This window comes from Orbicella faveolata, unplaced genomic scaffold (genome assembly GCF_042242905.1).
Source record: "Orbicella faveolata isolate gen_17 unplaced genomic scaffold, um_ofav_v1 contig_27, whole genome shotgun sequence".
NCBI lineage: Eukaryota > Metazoa > Cnidaria > Anthozoa > Scleractinia > Merulinidae > Orbicella > Orbicella faveolata.
In genome coordinates, this window is record NW_028301555.1 from 381,142 (window position 1) to 402,572 (window position 21,431).

General features: G+C 38.1%; 2 protein-coding genes across 2 annotated transcripts; both read right to left on the reverse strand.

Annotated features, from left to right (window-relative positions):
* Positions 1 to 433: 433 nt before the first annotated feature.
* LOC110069051 (EH domain-containing protein 3-like) lies at positions 434 to 6,664 on the reverse strand. The gene is made up of 2 exons (XM_020776496.2): positions 5,613 to 6,664; positions 434 to 4,210 (listed from the first exon to the last, which is right to left on the reverse strand). The coding sequence occupies exons 1-2, from the start codon at positions 6,522 to 6,524 to the stop codon at positions 3,494 to 3,496; spliced, it is 1,629 nt and encodes a 542-aa protein (XP_020632155.2). The 5' UTR covers positions 6,525 to 6,664; the 3' UTR covers positions 434 to 3,493.
* A 1,600-nt stretch (positions 6,665 to 8,264) lies between these two features.
* On the reverse strand, positions 8,265 to 21,337 carry LOC110060168 (uncharacterized). Its single transcript, XM_089296710.1, has 11 exons — positions 21,080 to 21,337; positions 17,277 to 17,490; positions 16,585 to 16,695; positions 16,033 to 16,104; positions 15,326 to 15,423; positions 14,734 to 14,911; positions 11,884 to 11,984; positions 11,488 to 11,643; positions 10,159 to 10,796; positions 9,618 to 9,655; positions 8,265 to 9,153 (listed from the first exon to the last, which is right to left on the reverse strand). Exons 2-11 carry the CDS (start codon positions 17,412 to 17,414, stop codon positions 9,031 to 9,033), a joined length of 1,653 nt encoding a protein of 550 aa, XP_089152836.1. The 5' UTR covers positions 17,415 to 17,490; positions 21,080 to 21,337; the 3' UTR covers positions 8,265 to 9,030.
* Between the last annotated feature and the right edge of the window lie 94 nt (positions 21,338 to 21,431).

Genomic DNA, 21,431 nt, shown 5'->3' on the forward strand with positions numbered 1-21,431 from the left:
AGAAACTAGCATCCAGTCCAGGGGGAGTAGAAATACTCCTAGCTGCTTCATGCTACAGAAACCGGGATAAGCTACGGCAGCTATGAGCCAGTGGGTTCCAAGGCATCACTTTCTCAAGGTCTGTAGGTGCTAGTTAGAGTTGAACCAGTGGATAAGTTTGGAAAAGAAAATGTTGAATTAGGGAAAATCTCTGTCCAAGATATCCCACCTTTATCTTGTGCCAAGGCTCTCCTGGCTAGAAGGGATATGCGACTCTGGGTACGAGAATGGTTTGACATGAATATTACTACAACCTTGTTCTGAGGTCTGTCGATTAATAGCAGGGTCTGCCAACGACTTAATAGCTACATATGTCATGGTTATGTTTAAACCGTTTTAAAGAGAGCAGTGTTCATGCTTACATGACAGATGCCATAAATATACAAGAAACCAGTAGATTGAAATACTTTATTTATCTATGGTGGGCCATTCAGCTTAGTCAAACAAGAAACAGCTGCATATACCTTCTAACGCCATAATTTTATTTTACAGAATAATAAAGTAGCAAACCATGATTGTAAATTTCAAATGCTGCTTCATCGTTGTGGATATCAAAAATAACTTATGGACAAAAACTCTAATGTACTTTTAAATAGTAAACTTACAATATTATTACTCAAAGGCATAATTATTAATATGGCATAATTCACACATGCAATATGAATGTAATAATATGGATTTTAAACCCCCGGGGGGAAACTCCCATATAGAAAGGACGGGGGTGCTTGTCGTATCTTTGGGGAGTTAAAAAAGCGATTTTGGTACCTCAGGGTGTTCAGCCTCAAAAGGTTCACTGCGGGAGCTTTTGTGATACCTTTTAGGGTATTGCCCCGAAAAAATATAACAGGAAATCACGTGTTGGTACCTCTTGGGGGTGAAAAAAATATATATCAGCCCACGCCCAGCCTACAAAGCAGGATCTTGGAACCTCTTAGGGGTTCTTTCCAAAATTCTAACAAGCACCCCTGTTCTTTTTATATGAGAGTCCCCCTGGGGTTAAAACTAGTCAAGCCTGATTGACACTAGCAAGTTTACACAGAGAAAATGTAAAATTGATGTAACCTGTAGTTCACAATGGAATCATTGCAATAATTATTGTTTACCGTTTCTTTGGAAAATCTTGTTCCTGTTGTTATGTCACTAGTGTGAACCAGACATGCTTCTAAATTTCAAGGTCACTTTGGACTTAAAAAATACTCGATTGCTTCTCTTCTTGAAAAAAAAATGTATGTTTAAAATGTATGTTATATTTGACATGTCATTGTAAAAATCTTTTATGTATGTTCTTGGTTTTTTTCTGAATGAAGGATATGAACTCCAAATGGTAGTTAATGAAATTTAGCAGAGATGACAAGACTGGAAACATAAATTGACAGGTAGATTCAGCAACATGACATGAAATGATAACACAGTGCAGTGCATAGTCAGGACATTATTCCACTTGAACCTGTGAAGTACGTGTTCCTCAATGGCATGTTTACAGACAAACAGATATGTCATTGCTTGACTTATCATGTGCAGAGTACAAAATCCACCTTACCAAGGTGAAATGTTGAAAGAGATCAGCAAGTAAACTGTCCTTACAATATCAACTCAAATGTAAGCAAGAAGGCTGTGGCAATTTAGCAACTGATCCAAAAGGGACTTAATGACTGGCCCCAAGGGAAACAACATTGAGGTCGGGGGAAAACAAAACTCACTGTTTCCCGCGGGGTCAGTCATTAAGTGTTTTGTTACACCTCCCAACTCAAAAATAGAAAACAAAACTGCAAAAAATCCTTTGCTTGATGTCGACTGGCACACAAATTTGCTGCAGTTTCAAGGAGCACGACCTAATCATGTGCGAGTCAAAAGTTCAAGTTGTTGTTTCCCTAGGGAGTCAGTGAGTTTTGTTCACCCTTGGGAGTTACTGAGTTTTGACCAAATTGGCAAGTGACATGTTCTCCTCCAATTGGAAAACGTGTTTGAGTTGGATGGTATAACAAGGGAAAATAATCATTGTAATTTATGGCTTCCTCAGATGGAAAAAAGAATTTCCTGATGTGAGTATTACATGTAGATACAAAACACAATACCAGTAAGTTGTTTACAAAAATGCAAAAATAAACTTAACCTAAAAGACCAAGTTGAAGTATCCCATGGCAAAAGTGATCACATGACTAAGTACTTGATAAATTTTACCAATACATAACAAAATTAATTACAGCAAACCCAAGTTTAACATCTGGGCTTTTATGATGCACTATACTCATTGACAATACTTCTATCTTCCTTTGAAACTTTTGCACTGTACTTTATGAAGATTAATATGAGATTCCTGACTACTTTCAGAAGATCAAATATTTTCCAAAGGTCACTCGTATCATCACAATGTTTGCCATTGAATTTCTGATCATCTCCTGGATCAAATCTTCTATAAATTTCCAAGGAAAAAACAACTGAAACTTGTTTTGGGCCTTATCCCCAACCCAATTTATTGTAAGCTCAATTTACCAAGTGAATCTACAGAACTGCAGTTGAAGAAATTTGTTTGTTAAATGCATCAGCATGCAATAAATATGACAATCCAATTACTGGAGTCCTGTTACATTAATCCACTCTTACAAATTTGGACATAAACTTAGTTTAAAAAAAAAAATTGAATTCTTGAGTTTACGAGTTTTGACATAAACCTTGATTAAACCCCGACCTATAATCTTATTTATGACTTTTAATGGAGCATAATATTGGATCAAGATGACAGCAGTCCTTCTTCAAGGTGTTTCTCTTTTTCAGGGCTCAAGACCAACCTTTTAACACTCTGCTCTGCTGGTTTGTGACATTCGATTTTACAAGTAAAAAGTATTTTCAATAGGACATATTTTCCACTAGTCACGTTTTGCTATGAACAGTATTTTAATTATTTTTGCATGTCTCACTTTGAGGCATAATTTATTAGCTCAGTCTACATAATTATGTTACTTTGTGAAAATTCAGATATCACTCAAATTTGCAAAACTATATGGGATTGCTTAGTTTGATTTGATCATCAATTATTGTGCCCTCTAGCTAAATTTTAATTAGCTACCATTGGTCTGGAGCCCTGACGATGAGGGAAGAGCTGGCCAATAAACTGCAGTTTACACACTTCTTGTTTCTGTCTTGTGCACTAATACAAGTAATACTACTGCTGCCATCTAGTTTTAAAATACCGCTTGCTACTCAAAAGTACCTTTTTCAAGTACTCTAGTCTAGACTTACTCCAAATTTGTGGGATAAAATTGAGTTTCTAAAATAATAAATTTATCTAAAAATCACAAGGCATTAAATCTTCAGTCACTGGCAGATCTCTTAAGAGAAAACCAAATGGGACACAAAACAAGAACTGTCTTCTGACCCACAGTCTAGATTCAATGATAGGAATGTCTCCTTCTCCACCACATGGAACTTTTAGTTCAGTAAATATATTACATTACTAATCATAGTCCATACCATTAGAAGCTGCTGGACGCTTCGATGGTGGAATCAGATGAGAAGAAAGTTCATCTGGTAGATCATCATCATCTAGCTTGATTTTGATCAAGTACATTGCCACAGCAAATTCATCCTGATCTAGCTGTCCATCACGATCAATATCTGCTAGAGTCCAAATTTTACCCAAAACTGTGTTTGGAAGTTTTGATTTAACCATCTCCCTCTTTGCAACTGCTCCAGTAAGCTTTCCATTCTTCGGGCCTAAGCTCTTAAAGATCCTGTCATACTCCTCTTTATACTCTTCGACAATCCAAACATCAGATCCAGCACCAAGTAGAGCACCCTGGCAAGCTCCTGCTGCAAAGGGATTGTTGGTTGAATGGCTGACGGAGAAAGCCCCTCCTTTTACAGATGCATCATAATCAGTTTCCTTCTCCAATGGTATCATGCCCATAAGTCGTGGAATGTCGCTAGCCAACATGCGGTCAAGTGATTCAATCAGCTTGGTTCTTAATGGGTTGAACTTAGAGAAGTCATACTTGCGCAACTGCTCTTTGAACTTCAAAACAGGAGGGAAGTCACCTGGTGAGATGTTGTGTTCTCGTTGGATCTTCATGTACACATCAGACAGCTTGTTAAGCAGTTGCTCCTTTTTCTTATCTTTGCCAAAAACAGATGGCATTTGGTTCTTAAGCTCAGCAATGATGTAGGCATGGACCTGCAGAAAATAAACAAGTAGCATGTTCTGTTTAGTAACTGGTATATCCTGAAATTGTTGACCTGAAAATCAAAGGTTTTGATATCAGCAAATCTGGCAGTAGACCAATAGAATTTTCTATATTGAAGCCCTGTTAGAGTAAACTCATGACATGCAACAGAGAATTGAAACAGTGACATAGATGCCAATAACATGATGACAACTGATGTGATTGTAGTTGAAATTCCCACTACAATGTAGGGAGCTTCTCGCCTGTGTTTCAGCTTCCCTCCCGGAGAGATAAAATTGGAAAGCGTCTGTGTGTTGCTGTCGATAATCGTGTTCTGTGCATAAATCATCTATACATTAAAACCATTTCAGTGTCACTACATCTGATGTGACATGCAGAGACAACAACAGATAAAAGATAAAAAATATACCACTCATGGAATAATTCTGTCACCATAAAGATAAATTCTGATTTCCTCCCTTACTCTGGCTTGTGAACTTAGCACTAAATTCTTAATCTAAATCTCACTCAAAAGTGTAACAAACTTCCAATGTGGTCTCTATGGACAAATCTTGAGATAGTTGTCAGTGCTACCAACTAAATGCAAAGTCCCGAGTTCCCCCCAAAAATTGCAAATGTTATTCTTAATTAAACTACAAACGAGCGATGAATCAATCAGGTCCTTTTCCACACATTCTAGGAAAAATCACATGGCCTTGAAAACGATTATCAACCATAACATACATATGCTCTCCCCATTTTTTCTTTCGGAGAGAGAGAGAGACTGTCATAAAGGCCAGGAATTCAGAAGTTGTCACATGCAGATATTGAAATTCAGATGAAGAATATGCATACCAGAGGTTTACGCCAGTTTTGCTACCTGTCGAGTTTGCTGCATTCAAGTTCTCTACATGTTCGCTACCCACAAGCCAAAAATGCTACCTCAGCTATCCAGGTTTGGCTCTGCACTGGATGAAAGAATGAGGAATAATCTGTGTGCGTGAAGTCTTAGATCTATATTTTTTGTTTCACAAAGTTTTAGTTCTGTTGATAGTAGAGAATGTGAATTAAGTAGGTAGTGAACTGGAATTTGTGGGTAGCGAACAGGTAGCGAATTCGACAGGTAGCGAAACTGACTTCCTACATCTGCTAATCCACTGCTACTTCTCTGTAAGTGTATCGGATGTGATGTGGGGGGAGGGGACGGGTGGAGGGCCCAGGAAGGGGATGTGTATCACAAAGGTTAGTTCCTCTCCCCACCGAATAAACCTCCATTTAAAATTGACTTGCATAGTTTTGAACTCAAACGGTTTCCACGACAAGTTTCAATTACCATGGTTTCAAAACTACTTATAGATGAACTAAAATGCAAATCTAATAAAGTAAAAACAACGGGATGTAGATCGTACGAACCTTAGCCAGACGTGCTCTCTTGATGAAGTCATTCAACTTTCGTAGTGCAGCATTCCTGGGCAGGGTTTGAATATCCGCAAAGAGATCGTTGGCTTCGTACTCGAACAATTTTCGATTTTCATCCATTTGCAGCGGCTGATCCCAGAACGACCCGATAAAAACACGAGCAACTTCAGGAGTATTGATTACCTTGCCAAGAGACCACATCAGCGCTCCATACACTCTCATCAGCTGTTGAGTTGTGACCATATCAGCCTTGTTCAGCACAATTCGAATCTTGTCATCGTAGTCGCGAAGCACTTCGATGCCACGCTGAAATTCGTCTGAAATATCGAGCTTATGCGCATCGAATAGGAGTATTATCCGATCGCAGCGTTCGGCGAACCATTTCAGAATTCCAGTGAAATCGTATCCGCGAGAGACACTTTGCTTCTCACCCGAAAGAATACCTGGAGTATCCACTATTGTTATGCTCTCAAGGACACCGCTTGGAAGTTCCGAACAGCAGAATCTGTTCAGAAACGCATTCCCAAAGGAACTGAGAGTACGGAACGGTTTCTTGGGGTCAACAATCAACGCGTTTCCAGGAATGACTTGTTCGTTCTCACCGTGCATCACAGCAATGAAACTATCGGTGGTGGGTTCAGGGCCAATTCGGATGCCTGGAAAGTCTCTTTCAAGCAGATACCGAATGAACGTTGTCTTGCCAGTAGAGTACTGACCGACTAATAACACCATGGGCTTGGCCACAAAGTCAGGCTCGGACATAACCGGCGAGTGAAAATCATTAAAGAGGTAAGCCTCCTCGAGCGGTTTCAAGTTCTTGAAGTAGAGTTTCTTCAAGCCGTCTACAACGGAGTTAAAAACTTGCGGGTTCTTGTGAGCATCGTTCTTTTTCATCCACGTAAACATGGTGGAAATATCTCAAGGCAGAAGATGGTAGAAGTCTGTTGAATGAATGGCCACGAGAAAGTTTATGCTTTTGATTTGCTTTCAGGTGAAACGTGTGAAAAGAAACGCCGCCCAGTCGCTCCCTTCCAATCTCAAAGAAAACTGAGCATGCGCACTGACCACTCTTTTTAGTCATTTCCTATAAAGTGACGTCACGAGTCTATATTTAACAACTGGGGTGTCTTTGAAAATGCTGTCATCTCTAAAATAATGCACATTGATATATTTTATTATTCTGCATGTATAAACGTAAATTCTGGCAATTTTTCACGAATGGATGGCACACCAAGGTGGAACAACTGGGACAACAGGTTTGCCCTGGAAGAATTTTGAACCAAAAAAATTGTTATTATGATATTCATTATGACACATTTATGGTCATTTATATTGACATTTCCCCATTTTTAACATTGTTTTATATTATCAGAGGGCTTCTGCTACTCCGTAACCCAAGTTTCTGCATGTTGATGTTATTAATACGACTGACTAGCGCAACGTAATTCGAATGCATTTCAATATACAATACTTCTTTATAATTTATCAAATACTTCAGACGTTTGTAAGTTTATTTTAAGATGTACAACGGACACAAGTTTTCAGAAATGAGCTGGCGAGTGACAGGACAATAGCCAACTTATTGCTGGTTTAAATTCCTTAAAAAACATTTCTTGATCTGATTTTAATGGATCGAGTCGGAAATCGAACTCAAAAGTTTCGTTTTCTCAGTTGTGATAACTGAACCCTTGGCTTTCATTTGCTCCACGTCTCTAGAAACTCTAAAATGTTCAAGCTTTTGTTTCAGTTCCCCCTTAAAGAACGTCTGGCGTTCATCTAACACAGTTGTTTATGCAATGGTTCAACATGGCCAGTCTGTGAGGAAAGTATTCTTCATTCGACCGGACAACTTTTGATGACCAGAAAACGTCTGCTCCGAATAAGAACAAGAACCCTTAAGAGACGAAAGGCGCGGTGCATGAATGCAATTGTAGCTCGACCTTCTATTCCAGGGCTTTTCAATTGGGTTGGCTGTAGCCACGGGTAACGGTCCGCCTCATAAAGTAGGCGTGCCAACTAACTGGCTTTGCTGTTTAAACTTCGAAAGCTACGACGGCAAGCCCGGTAACTTGCCGTTTCTCTGAGTGCTGCTATGAAAAGAAATTAGATAAAGATAAGGCAAAGTCTGCGTCAGGCCTAGTGGCCCATACTAGCTTGCAACACACTAGGTCCATACCGCCCCTCTGGATATCAGCCTCGTCGCTGAATGGGCCACCCTGGCTAAATAAAGTTTACCTTTACCTTTACCTCTACCGCCGGAGTATATCCTGATTTCCGTATTTCTAGCGCCCCTGGATGGGATGTTGATGCTAGTCTATCGTAGGGTTCCCCCTCCACCTCACATTAAGTATTCAATGTTTCCCCTTTTTCCGCTTCTTGGCGCGTTATAAGAATATTTTTTTAAGTGCTTCTCATTCTTCGATTGAAGATTAATAGCCTTATGAAAAGAAGGATAAATATATCATGTATGTGTGTTCAGTTCATGCATTTCACTTCAAGAACAAACCTTTTTCAGACTCTTATCCCAAAATCTTAATGGACTAGTTTCGGACTAAAATTTGTAATAAACGGACTCAACAAAACAGCCATGAAGTTAGCTGTTCTTAGAATTTCTTATGAGCCACAAATTTAGTTAACAATACAAACTATTGTTGAACACCAATTTTACTGTAAATTTCTTAGTATTAGAAAAACACTCCAAGAAATACAAAGTTGATAGAAATCAGCAATATATCGTAACATGTAAAAATCTATTATCACACATTTCTTTTTTTGTATTAAATTCACAACCTTATAAGGAAGTGTTCGTAGAAGGTTGTTAGTCTTCACAATATAATTATTTCATGGTAGGGCAAAGCATTTAGGATATAACTTTTCACACACTTAGAATAGTAAAACTTACACTAAGCCTTGAATAAAGTATATTTGGAAACTAAATTATAAATTAACTTTGATGTTATGAATACAAAATTTTTGAATTCATTCGTGGTTACTTCCTGCAGATAATGCCCGTTGATGTCTACTGATATTCGCATTCTGTTCATTCCACAATAGACCGTGCCTTGGTTCAAATAGAGTCAAGATGATTTAGGACGTCAATTTTGTAGCCGATTAGATCTCCTTTTAGAATAACCATAAAGCTCCCGCAAATAGCTCTGATGACATATTAAAAACACTGCAATCTGTACATAAAATAATTTGATTACTTATGTGTTTGCTACGACTGTCAAGGAAACCTCGAAAGACAGACTGAGGAAAAAATATTATTAACAACAGTTCTAAAATAGGACTCAGCTTGGAGTGATGGAGGCCATCATATCCATGCATGGAACAGCTCAACAGAATTCTATTATGTGTTTGTTACAATCCTTAGCATTTATGCCCCAGATCGTTCAGCCATATTTAGGACTGGCTATTTATTAGGTTTGTTATGAAGGTCTTCTTCAAGCTGTTTAACTTCGTCCAAAATATGTTGGTGTTCTTCAAGAAGTTCGAGATACTCTTTCATCTTTTTCTCTCCTATTTCCTCCAATTCCTGAGAAAAAGCAAAAGAAATGTTTACATGTCAAAAATCCCCATGTCGCAGTCTAAAAAATTGTCAGTAACAAATTCGGATTTCAACTTTTCTATAGGTTGGCAAGTCGTGTGTGCATTAACTAACACATATGAAATAATAATTCAATTCCTTTAATTTGTTCGCTCTACTTAAAAAACTGACGTCAGTTTTTCATGCTTCTGTCCTGTTATTGGTCATGAATTTCGTCATAACATCGTCAGAGTAGCTGTGGGAAATTCATCGTCAATAGCAAGGACAAACACATGAAAAACTGACGGCGATTTGTTTTTTTTACAAAAACAAGAAGGCAGAAAGGACAAATTAAGTCGCATAAATTATAAATTCATGTGTCTATCTGCGTATTGACAATAAAAATAAGCCAATGATCACACGAGAATTTCTGCAGTTATTGTAAAAAGTACATTAAAGAACTTATAACACACCTCAATGTGCTTTGCAGCCTGTTGTTCACTCTCAATGTCTATGTAAAGCAAAGATCACAACAAAAATTTTTAATCAGAAAGCAATTTTGCTCAGAGAAGTCACTGGTTAGTAAATTATTATGAACGTTTTCAGTTCTATTTACGAAATTTTTTCCGGATTTATAGCGTCCCCAATTCGCACAGCAGTGCTGAATACCATGGCGCTTTTTTGAAACAGCAAACGAAGTACTGGTATAGAATGATGATGATTCGCATTTGCCTTGGTTTTGCATTTCTGCGCTCAGCGATTGGCCTCAGAAACTCGTGCCACTCTGTCATCCAATCAGATGTAAAACCAGGACTCAGTCGCACACGTTTTCCCGCGCTCCGGGTCAGTGACGTATGTTTACTTCGAGTTTTGATTGGTTCATTGGATTGAGTGTGTCTTTTGTGATAAGCTACAGTGATAACTTTGGTTTTGGTTTTACGACACTACATTGAAAGCCGTTCTATAAGCAATGATAAAAGAAATAACCCAAATTAAAAACTATTATATACCTACCTCTTTTCGAATAATCATAAATCTCCACACCACCTTGAACGCCTCCGACTGTAGTCAAACTCAACCGAATTCCTCTTGTTACAATTACTTCCATAACATTTTCAGTATTGTTATTTTCCTTCTGATCCACAGGATTCTCTTCTCCTTCTGCTTCGTGTTTATTATCCGGAGAACTGCCAGTAACACCCCTAGAAGGGGAGTCTGTTTCGGAGTCAACGCTTTCTCTATCTAGTTTACCACACAAATCAATCTTGTCGTCAACCAGTGCTGGCGTCTGGCTGGGCGTGGTCCCTTTATAAGGACCAGGGGAGACAAATGGTGCAGGTATGGAATTTTCCGTTGGACCATCTGCAGCAACATTTGTTGTGGTGTGAAGTAGAGTGATTGCACCTCCATTCAGCGGACCATTCTTTGTTCCTGGACGACTTAGCTCTGGAATGTTCATCGGATTAAAGTTTATAACAGCTGGTATAGCTGTCTTATTGGACGTGTGGGAATGCCGCATAACTGCTTTAGAGTTTCTATTGCTGTAGATGTATGGCACATGGTAAGCTGGGTTTTGCTGTTTAGCGGGTGTTGTCAGACCAATGTCTGATCTGATGTATGGAAGTGGAATCAATATTGGTCTAGAGTTATTCCTAGGCAGGAATGAAAAAAAGGACAAATGAGTAAAATGGGAGCCACATATACATGCTTTAAATTATCATTACGCCTCTGTACAAATTTCACCATGCCCCACCCCCCACCCCCAAGATGAGAAAGTTGGAGTTATCTCAGTAGATAATACATTGCATGCAGACTGTTCCATGTTGAAAGACTAACTATAAACTTCAGTCATCGATTTTTAAGAAACAAAACATTTTCTGTGTTTACAACTAGGTGTTTAGTATAAATCTACTAGCATTCTATCATGTAAGCCATTCTCGCATTGGCTATGCTACTTACTATGAGTCTATCTGTTCTGTTGTAGATAGTGAGTAGCCCAGCAGTGTGTGGTTGTTAACAAAAAGACTGCCACTTCTTCGCATTTTTGAAGTGTCAGTGAATAGGATTTAGATACAGTTTTGAGCGACTTGTTGATTTAAATTAAAACAATTCTGGATTATGTGCTCTTGATTTCTATGCATGATAAACATCTCGAGCTCATAATTTAGTTGTTGAATAGAAGTATGGCTTTTGGCGGGCACTTTCCTGAGGTTGTTTTCTAATAAAAAATGGAAAACAATAGAAGTCGGCTTAATTGATACAAGAATTGAAACAACAACAACATAATGCAGACAAAGCAGATTAGTCAACAACTGGCCAATAAATGTTAGCACTGACACTTACTCGATTTGCTTCGCCTCTGAATCAGATAGGAAAGGGGATCCATTGTCCTCATTCTTTGTCTTCTGGACATCATTTGTTTCATCTGTTTCTGCCTTGACAGGACTTTGTTCTTTAGTAGGCTTCTTGACATGGTAATGTTGATTAATCTTTGGAGTTCTTTGAAAAACAATGACTTGCAATTAACATTTGCAAAATAAAATTTTGTACATCAAAATTGTGCAAGATCATTTCACAGTGTAGACCACTAAGTCAGGGAAGAAGCTAAGAGCCAGCTGATGGCTAACTTCACAAGCTGAAAGACAGTGTACTGCCAGCTGAATTTTGGGTAATTCAGAAGGTGCACAGACCGGTACACTTTCAGTACTCTAAGAAACCAGCAAAACACTGCTCATTTACCTCAGAGGCACTGGTGCAGAAGTGTTGATATATTGAAATGGTCCCCGTTTTGCCTCTCTTCGGCTTGGATACAGCAAACTGTATAGTGACTCCAATTTCCCCTATATGTATATAACAAAAACAAATTTCAACTTTGGTGAGCCATTCTAACAGAACATCACATGAACATAATATTATATACAAGGAGTAAAACATAAAAAGCACACAATACAAGTTCATCAAGATATATAAAAAGTTCTCAAAGCTAAAGGGCTTAAGGTGGCCGAACACAGTTTTCCGGCACGCTTTTGCTGATGCAATTCAGCATGCGTACAAGGACTAAAGAAAACAAACATGCCGTCAATAGAGCGATCATTTTGTTTACTCAACACCCGCAGTATCTGTGCAATTTTTCTCTATAATTTAATGCAGTATATTGATGACTTAAGTCTTTTATCACAAAGATATGTTAGACAAGGTAACAATGCAAAGAACCTAGCAATTCTCAGCTTTTTCTTTGTTACCAAAAGAACCCAGTTAAATGCAGTGCATGCGTACTAAGTCAAAAAATTGCGATTCAATGAAAATTCGCACTCTCGGAAATACACCAATTTCTCGAAAACCACTCATTAGAATTTCACGAAATTTGGCATGAAAATACTTTAGGAAATAAGTAACTGGAGTATTGAAAATTATTGAACTTTAACAAAGGAAATTCTAGATATTCCAGTGAACCTTCAACAAGGGATAATTAAAGATCTCTCTGTTAAATTATTAGCAAAATGGTGTTAACTTGTGAGAATCGTTACAGGCTTGTTGCATGCAAATTATAAAGAAAATCTAATGACTAGATTTTGTACAAATTAATGAAACCGATTTTGAAGGCCTGTTTATTTTTATTCATGTTGCCATGGCAATGGTACATATGTCAGCTTAACCATCAAAAAACCAAAGTTGGTGTTGTTAACTTCCTTGCTGCCATTTTTGGCAACTGTGAGATCAAGGGTTTTAGAGAAAAAGGTGAATGAAACACAGGTATCAAAAACTGTGTTCAGCCACCTTAACATCATTAGAAGTTTTGCATGCATATGCTGGAACAATGTGGTATCCTGACACATTTACAGTCAAACTTCAATCATGGCCAAAAGCAGTTGAGACAGTCGCCTAAAAAAACCTGTTTTGTTGAATGCCTGAGATTTTCGATCTCCAATTTTCACATTTCCACCCCCTCTCCCCTTTTCAATGTTGTAACCACATGACAGTGTCCACAAAGCGTATTTCAACATTGAAAAGGGGGAGAGAGGGGTTTGGCTATCGACAAAAAAAGATGTTTTTTTTTTTTTCAGTTATGGAAGGACACTGCTAGAAAGTGTTTGTTTTGCTCAAATGTGTCAACATTTTTGTCTGTCATTGTAGTTTCACCCAATAATAATTTTAACCACTTGCAACTTGCATCTAGCTACATTTTCATACTCAGGCTTTCCGTTCACATGGGCCAAAATTCAGCCCGCATCATACTTTGTTGGTTTCATATTTCTTGGTTTCAAAATTGCGATTCATTTTGTTGCTCACATGGCCTCTGACGGCAATTCACAGCAGTGACCCATTGGAACAAAAAGAAAACCATTTCTAGGAGAAGAAAATTTAAAACCCTGGGAAGGCAATTTGCCAAGATAAAATAGAAGAAAATTGTTGCAGCTGCAATAAAATAGTATCATGCAAATTGATCAGCATTTCTTGAAACCATGTCCCAATCCCATCTGGAGCGGCACTGCAGTTTGGCTGATGACAACAGCAATGGCATTGGTGTTGGCAATGGCGAAGACAATGACATTGATGATGGTGATGAGGATGGGAATGAGACCAATGACGTATGAAGTGGGCTGATTTTGAATCCTTGTTGACAATGGATGTCTTATACCTTGTTCACACTAACATGTTAAACATGTTTAAAAGTGGTTTAACAAAACAAGGTTAAAAATTAGTTGCTAATACGGTGTACACCCCACAACTTAACAAGGTAAAAACCTGTTTGATTAAAATATGTAAGCAAGGTGGTTTGAAATTTGTCCTCTCAAAATGACTGCAAAGCATAATCGACAAATTAGACGAACCTAAACCTGGTTTAATTAACCTAGTTTAGTTGGTGTGAATGGGGTATTAGATTAATAGTAAAACTAATAATATATAGATTTAGCCAAGCCTAAAAGCGGAGCTCCTGGGCCAGGTTGTTCACAGCCCAATTAAGCTAACCCAGGATATGCGAGAATTTAACGGTGAGGTTTTCTGTTTCTGTTGTTTGGCCTTCTGTTTTGAGTTTGAATAATCTTGAGGTTCTCAAAATATACAAAACAAAAGCAGCGAAAAACATTTGTAGACAAGAAAAATTATACTTCGCTTAACTTTTATAATCCCGGGTTAGCGTTAACTGGCTTCCGAACAACCCAGCCAACAGGTTAACGTGACATGAGCCTGTGATCCAATCGAAAACCAGCACTTGGTCAGCGGTCAACTTCAAAAAACACATGACCTCAATGAGCTCTAAACTTGAGCCCACGATATGGTCATGTGATACTGGTCAGCGGATACCTTGTTTTGACAGGTGTCAATTGACCATAACATGGATGTCCAATATCAAAGAAGGACGTTAGAAACTGAGGGTGCATGTCTCTGTCAGCCCATTAGCTGGAGTATGGCCGCCATCTTGCATGACTCCATCGTCATTGTCGTTGTCGTGCGTAGGCGCCCACAAGCAATACCGCTAGCCATGATAACTATGAGAAAATCAATTCATGGGTTTCCTTTTCTTTCCTATATGGGTATGGGGCTCCGCTATTACACACTCAATCAGATTTGTTCTTGTTTGCTTACATGACACACTCGCTGGTAAACTTCCCCTAGCCCGGCAAGCTCTGCTTGAATACTTTCTTTCTCAACATCAGATATAATTTTGCTGTTTTTGGACTTGAGTTCCACTGATGGTGAAACAATATTGTCTTCAAAATCACTTTCCAGAGGCCTGTTTGGTGGGGTTGAATAAACTGACCTCCTGTCGTTAATAAAAATGTAAATAAACATGAATCAAGATGGCTTAAAATAGGCCAAGTCACACATCCTTACATATACTTCAAATCAAAAGTCATGTTTTGGAGCAGGTAAGTACTTGACCTGAAGAATGCAAGTTTGAAACAAGAAATGAAAAAAAATTCTATTAATATTAAATGAATTCGTTGGTAAAGATAACTTATTGTTGGGTCAGGAATGCTTCATTTTGATTAAATGTAAGATCCACAGGCTAGCTGTCCCTCAATTAATAATTTGCTTCCTGAACACCAGTTTATTGCCAGGGGTAACAGTGAATACATTATATTTAGTATAATTCAGTCAACAATGTGTCCAAGGGAGTGGCTGTCAGGGTGCAATATAACCAGCCTTACTAGCAACAAGCTTTCGCAACACCTACCTTGCCAAATTTTTCAGATTGTACATAGTTGAAGTTCCTGGTGTAGGGGATGGTGGCTCAGTTGAGCGGCACAGTCGTATCATTCTGGGCTGGGCACGCTAATGAATAATAACATACAGCAATATCAGATGGACAATTCACAGATCAGTAGAATATTGCAATTATATACCTGCCAGTCCTCAGGAATTATCAAAATTATTGATCTCAATTTAAACTATCAGGCCAATTTCTCATGCCTGAATATAGTCTAAATCTACAAGTAGCTGCACTGTACAGGTAGTCAGAGTTCTCATGAGCAACTCAGTAGGCTATCTCCTGCAACCTTCAGACACTCTCTGTTGGTATCATTCTTCAATAACATTTAAATCATCATTGATTTACATCTTACAAAACCTTGTAATTTATATGCCTTCCTGCACAAATTAGATCTTTTGTTGTACTGTAGATCAAGACTGCACAACATCTTTTGAAATCCTGGTACTCCAAAGACAAAAACCTAACACTTTTAACTCAGAAATTATTAAATTGATGTTACTTCAATTTTATGGGGTAGTTTTAAAGTAAGGTAAGATGTGAGGGGTATCTCAGACACATCAAAACAGTGGGAATAAGGACAATAACATTTATGTGTCATAATTATTTTGGCTGAGGTTTTTACATTTAATTTTGCTACAGACAGTCCCAGACATAAAACACTGAGTACAAACCTTGATTTGTGAAGCAGAAAATCCAGTTTTCTCAGCAGCCTTAGGCAATTTGAAGGGATCTGGCCTCCTTCTCTGTATTCACACAAAAAATTAAACAAAGTTAGCAACTAGTGAAACTGTGGAACCATCAGGTCAGTCTGATCTTGATCTAAGAATTGTAGGTGTGTGGTGGAGATAGAGCAGAGGCGAGGGGCCATCCACCACTCCGGAAACAATGAACTTTGCCAGTAGAGGTGTGTGGAACAGGGAGCACATGAAAAATTCAACAGATTCTTAAGAAGCACATGGCTTCTGGTGAAGGTGACTGAAAATCTTTGACTTATGCCATGACTTCAATATCAGTAGTTGATAAACATACTTTCATGCAGTCAGAGATTTAAATTGGTCAAAGAAAATCATGCCCATCAAAGAGACTGTGTGAACAAGATGCCACAAAGAAACTTTAACAGTGACAGTATTATAGTGAACATCTCTTTAAAGTATGTTCTTTAAATTGAGTCATACTGAAAAAAAATGTAAGGAGAATCAGTCTATAATAATTATGTGGCTTACATATCGATCATCTTCTTGTCTGGCTTTCACACTACAGAACTGACCACGCCCCTTAGCAAGGGGTGGAATTGTCTGATGTGTCCTTCCCACTCGGCCAGGCAATACTTCATCCTACAGAGAGACAAATACATGTTACAAATAAGAAACATTGCCAGTTAAAAAATAACAAAAATCTGTTGGTGATGAAATTGTTTCTAATCAATTACACCTCGACAATTTCAACATCTCAAATACCTTAATATTAACTTTGATACCATTATGGTACAACTTCAGAACTCAAGTGACTGTGAATGCCTCATACCTTGGTCAGCGATAGAGTTCAAAAAAAGTTTAATAATAAGTTTGTCACAAATCAAGGAAGGAGTAAAGGAAGGAGTGAAATTTGCCCACATAACTATACAATGTGGAAAAGCTATATTCCAAGTCAAAAACTAACTTACCATGTTATGATAATTTAAAATATCCCTCAACAAAAGTGGAATTATGTGCAGGGCTCAAAACTGTGATTTACTTGTTGCCAATGCGACAAAAAATCAAGTGTAATGGCAAGCAAATATTAAGAACTAGTCGCCAGTGGGTGACTCACTTTTTCTTCCGTCAACCATTTAACTTCAAAGGAAAACTCATACTTACTTTTAAATTAATTAATAAATTTATTGATTGAACGCTGTATGCCTTACACCTGCACATACCAAGCTTATATAATGCCCTGCAGGTGATGTATAAGATGACTGTCCATATGGAACAGCAGCTTGTACCAAACCTTTCGGAGGGAAACCATTGGCAAAGTGTACTTGTCTAGTGGCGTTTGTTTTGTTGTCCTTCATCATTGTCAACTGACAAATGCTGTAGCTGTGCACTTGTTTGTCTCAATCATTTTAAAATAATGTTGCATCTTCTTGTTGTCTGTGGAAGTAAACAAAAACTGCATGCAATGACCAAGCTGATTCACTGTAGACTGCAAGAAATCAACTTCCTCTAGATGACAACTCTCTGGATTATCAGGGAGTCTCCCAGACACAGACTAAATCTCCCAGTCTCCTGCATGTAGTTGTATGGGTAACAGACCTCCTGGATTTGACATTTTGGGGGAACATTTTGGAATATTTGATGTACGCTTGTGGCTAAAAACAATATTTTTCAGGGTTGGGAAGGTAAAATTGGTGACCTCCTGGACTATTTTCAGGTTGGCATGATCTCTGCGTCTTCCACCTGGAAAGGTGCTTAGTTGTACATGCTTTGGATCTTAAGTGTCATCATTGTCAGAGAAAACTAGGCAGGACCAAAACATTGACTCAGAGGTCGGCTGTTTACCTTCATCTTCTCACAGTATAAAAGCTATCTGAAAAGATAAACAACCATGGCATTTGCCAAGGTAGGCATTCGTCTTTCTTCGAGATATCACCATATCATGATTTTGGCCTCTCAAGCAGTCTAAAATGGCCGAAATTTTGGACATCTTTAGGTGAGCCTAAAAGATACTTCGTACAAATTCCAGAAACTCTTATTTTCATCCGATAGTATTTGTCTCTTTATTTAATTAATATTGCTGTAGTTGACTATGATATATTTGAGGTCTTTTGCTTTATTCTACAATTTTCACAAGGGGCCAAATGAATATTGCCCCCGAATTGTTAATGAGCATGATCCAAATTTTAGCCATTTTCAGCAAGTCAAAGTGTGGCATTCTATTTCCACAAAAAAACATTTTTGTGATAGTCTTTTACACTGTTATCAATATCCAGTTTAGTTAAAATTGGTATCTACAGGCAAATCGGAGTGATAATTGGTCTTGCAAAGTGCAATAAAAATCATCAGTCAGAAATATTTCTAGACTAGTAGTAATCAGAGATTATGAGAGTGTGTTCGATGCTCTCACTTTAATATACAATCATATATCGTAAATAAATGATTCCACTAGCTGACTTTCAACCTTTGTCTACTGCTAAAATCAACATTTTTCACCAGCAACCAAGGTTTTACAGTCAGATATGCATAGTGTCAAAGTCCATGCTAGCGAAGAGGTCACAATTTGTTGATATGTTGCGTGACGCTGCCAGTTTCTGTAGTCTCTCAAGTTTCATAGAATATTTTAATTACGTACATTATTCTAAGCTAGCATTTGCAGTCGTGTGCTCGTTTCGCGACTAATTCGAGTATTTCCCCTGATGAATAAAGTAGTCTTATGGATCTTGCCTTCAGAGTACTTTTCCACAGATTCCAAACAATAAAATTTCGACCGGATAAAGACTGAGCTATCTGTCGTGGCTGGAACTAATCAACAAATGCAATCAAAATGTAACTGTTCCCACGGTTATCATCCCAAAGCCAAGTCGTGTTAATAAACAAGGACAATTCCGTCAGATTGTGATAAATGCTGCCGTCGAAGTGTTTAAATTCGCCAAAATCTAATGCTGAGAGCACATAATAGCGAGGCGTACAGCGACTGAATGGAAAGAAGTCAACAAAGGATCCATCGGAAAGACGAGCTCACATGGCCTGCTCACATACTCACATGTTCGCCACATGTCTTATCACATGTCTTAGCTACACATAAGACTATAAAAGCCTTGTATTGCAGTACATTGATTCATATAATATATGTTCAAGTAAATCCATGTCCACAAAAATTGTTTGATAAGGCTAATTTTGTTTCAAGTGACCTGGTTCAAGTAGCCACAGTTTGTGACGACACTGGTTTCTGAATCCCCTACCACTGAAATCCCATGTTAAAGTCCTGGGCTTATATAACTTAATAAGCAGTTTTGGGTGGGCTTATAAATGGGGGGAGGCTTATTATTATTATTATTATTATTATTATTATTATTATTATTATTAGCATTAGCATTAAACGGTACCAGTTTACTGGCCGTGACATGCCCCTGCAAAAATCAAGCGGGGTGGCCATTTTGGTGTCCTTACAGGAATGTGGTTTTTTTCAGCATAGAACTGTGCACAGGGAAACCAACTCTGAAAAGCCACAGGTCAAAATTAGGTTTGCGTTCCACTTCGTCGAACGCAAATACACTCCAGGCAGCTACACGTAAGACTATAAAAGCCTTGTATTGCAGTACATTGATTCATATAATATATGTTCAAGTAAATCCATGTCCTCAAAAATTGTTTGATAAGGCTAATTTTGTTTCAAGTGACCTGGTTCAAGTAGCCACAGTTTGTGATGACACTGGTTTCCCAATCCCCTACCACTGAAATCCCATGTTAAAGTCCTGGGCTTATATAACTTCATAAGCAGTTTTGGGTGGGCTTATAGATGGGGGGAGGCTTATATCCAGGGGTATACAAACGGAATAAAAAAAATGTTTCAGAACGACAAGATAAAACATATCTGAGAAATGAATTAAAGCTAATTAACATACCATTTCATCTAGAGCTATTACCCTATTACTACTTTATTACCCTATAACTTTCGATTAAAAATTTTGATGTTTGGAAAGGAATGCACAAGTGTATATATTAGATGGGCTTATATCCGGAATAATATCTTTGTTGACAAATAGAGGGGCTTATATCCAAGGGGGGGGGGGACTTTTAACTGGGGGGGCATTAAACATGGGATTTTATGGTGCATGAGTAAATGGTATCAGTGATCATTGCAAAGTGCCTCTTGTCAACCCCCCCCCCCCCCAAAAAAAAATGGCAGGTTCAATCAATAAAATTGTGTAAAGAACCACATATTTGCACCCTACCACACCCTTCTTATCTGGGCTCAGATTTCAAAACTACTCCAAAACACCTTGAGCTTTAGTCTGTATCCAGGAGACTCTCAAACAATCAGCTGCCAGTAAAAATCACCATCTACTACATGATCTTGGCTACCCAGCAAGGCATTTGTCTACTTCTTCAGAAAAAGATGGAAACATTGGCTGTTCACTCTAGCAAGAGCTGCCTGCATAAAAACTGAGTGAAAATTCTGCATCTCTGCAGTAAGTCTGAGCGATTAAGAGCATCCAAACACTGGTAAACTGAGAAATTTTTTTTTTCCCACTTGTGTTATAGACCGGATTATCTTTCTTATATCAAAACAATGCTTTATATATAACATCATCTCTACCACTTGTCCCAATAAAACTGAACTTTCATGTTTTTTTCTTAATACCAAGTAAGCTTAATTAACGAATGAACGTGATTTCGAACCTGCATTGAATCGACAAAAATTTGCTGCCCTCTGTATTCCAGAAAACAGAGCACACAGAGATAAGGTGTTACAGCGTTACAAATAAGCTCAAGTGTAACCGTCAAAATGTTCTTTTGGTCAAAACTAATTATTTTAAGCTCACTGTTTACCAAATCGTAATTAAAACAATCGCTGTGTGTATTTCATGAAGTTTGTTTTTAGCACTAAAAATTAGTCCAAAAGACTATAACTCACAAAATAATACTACAAAAAAGTTTGGCATACGAAGCCTACCAGTATTTAACTAAGTAACAGCATAATTTTCCCACAAAAGGTCTTGAAACACTGATCATAACTTACCTTAGAGTTTTTTTTGTCGCCAACCAAGGGCAACGTACCAAAGCCGAAAAACAAGTTGAATGTCAACAAAGAGACTTAACTTTCAACCGGAAAAGATTGCCCCGATGTTGCACAGCAACATGAATGGTTATTGGCCTTTTCCTCCCCAACTGACAAATTTGTGCAGTTTGACTTCTTGCACCCGACAAAGTGGGTAAATCAGCTAAATAAATTGACAACTGCATTGACTTCGTGATCTTAGTTACCACGTGACGTCACGAATTCGATTAGCTTCGACGCCAGCAATAATAAAATATGCGGTTGTGCGCCATAACACCCTCTCTGTTGTTTAAGATTACCGCGGAATTATTGA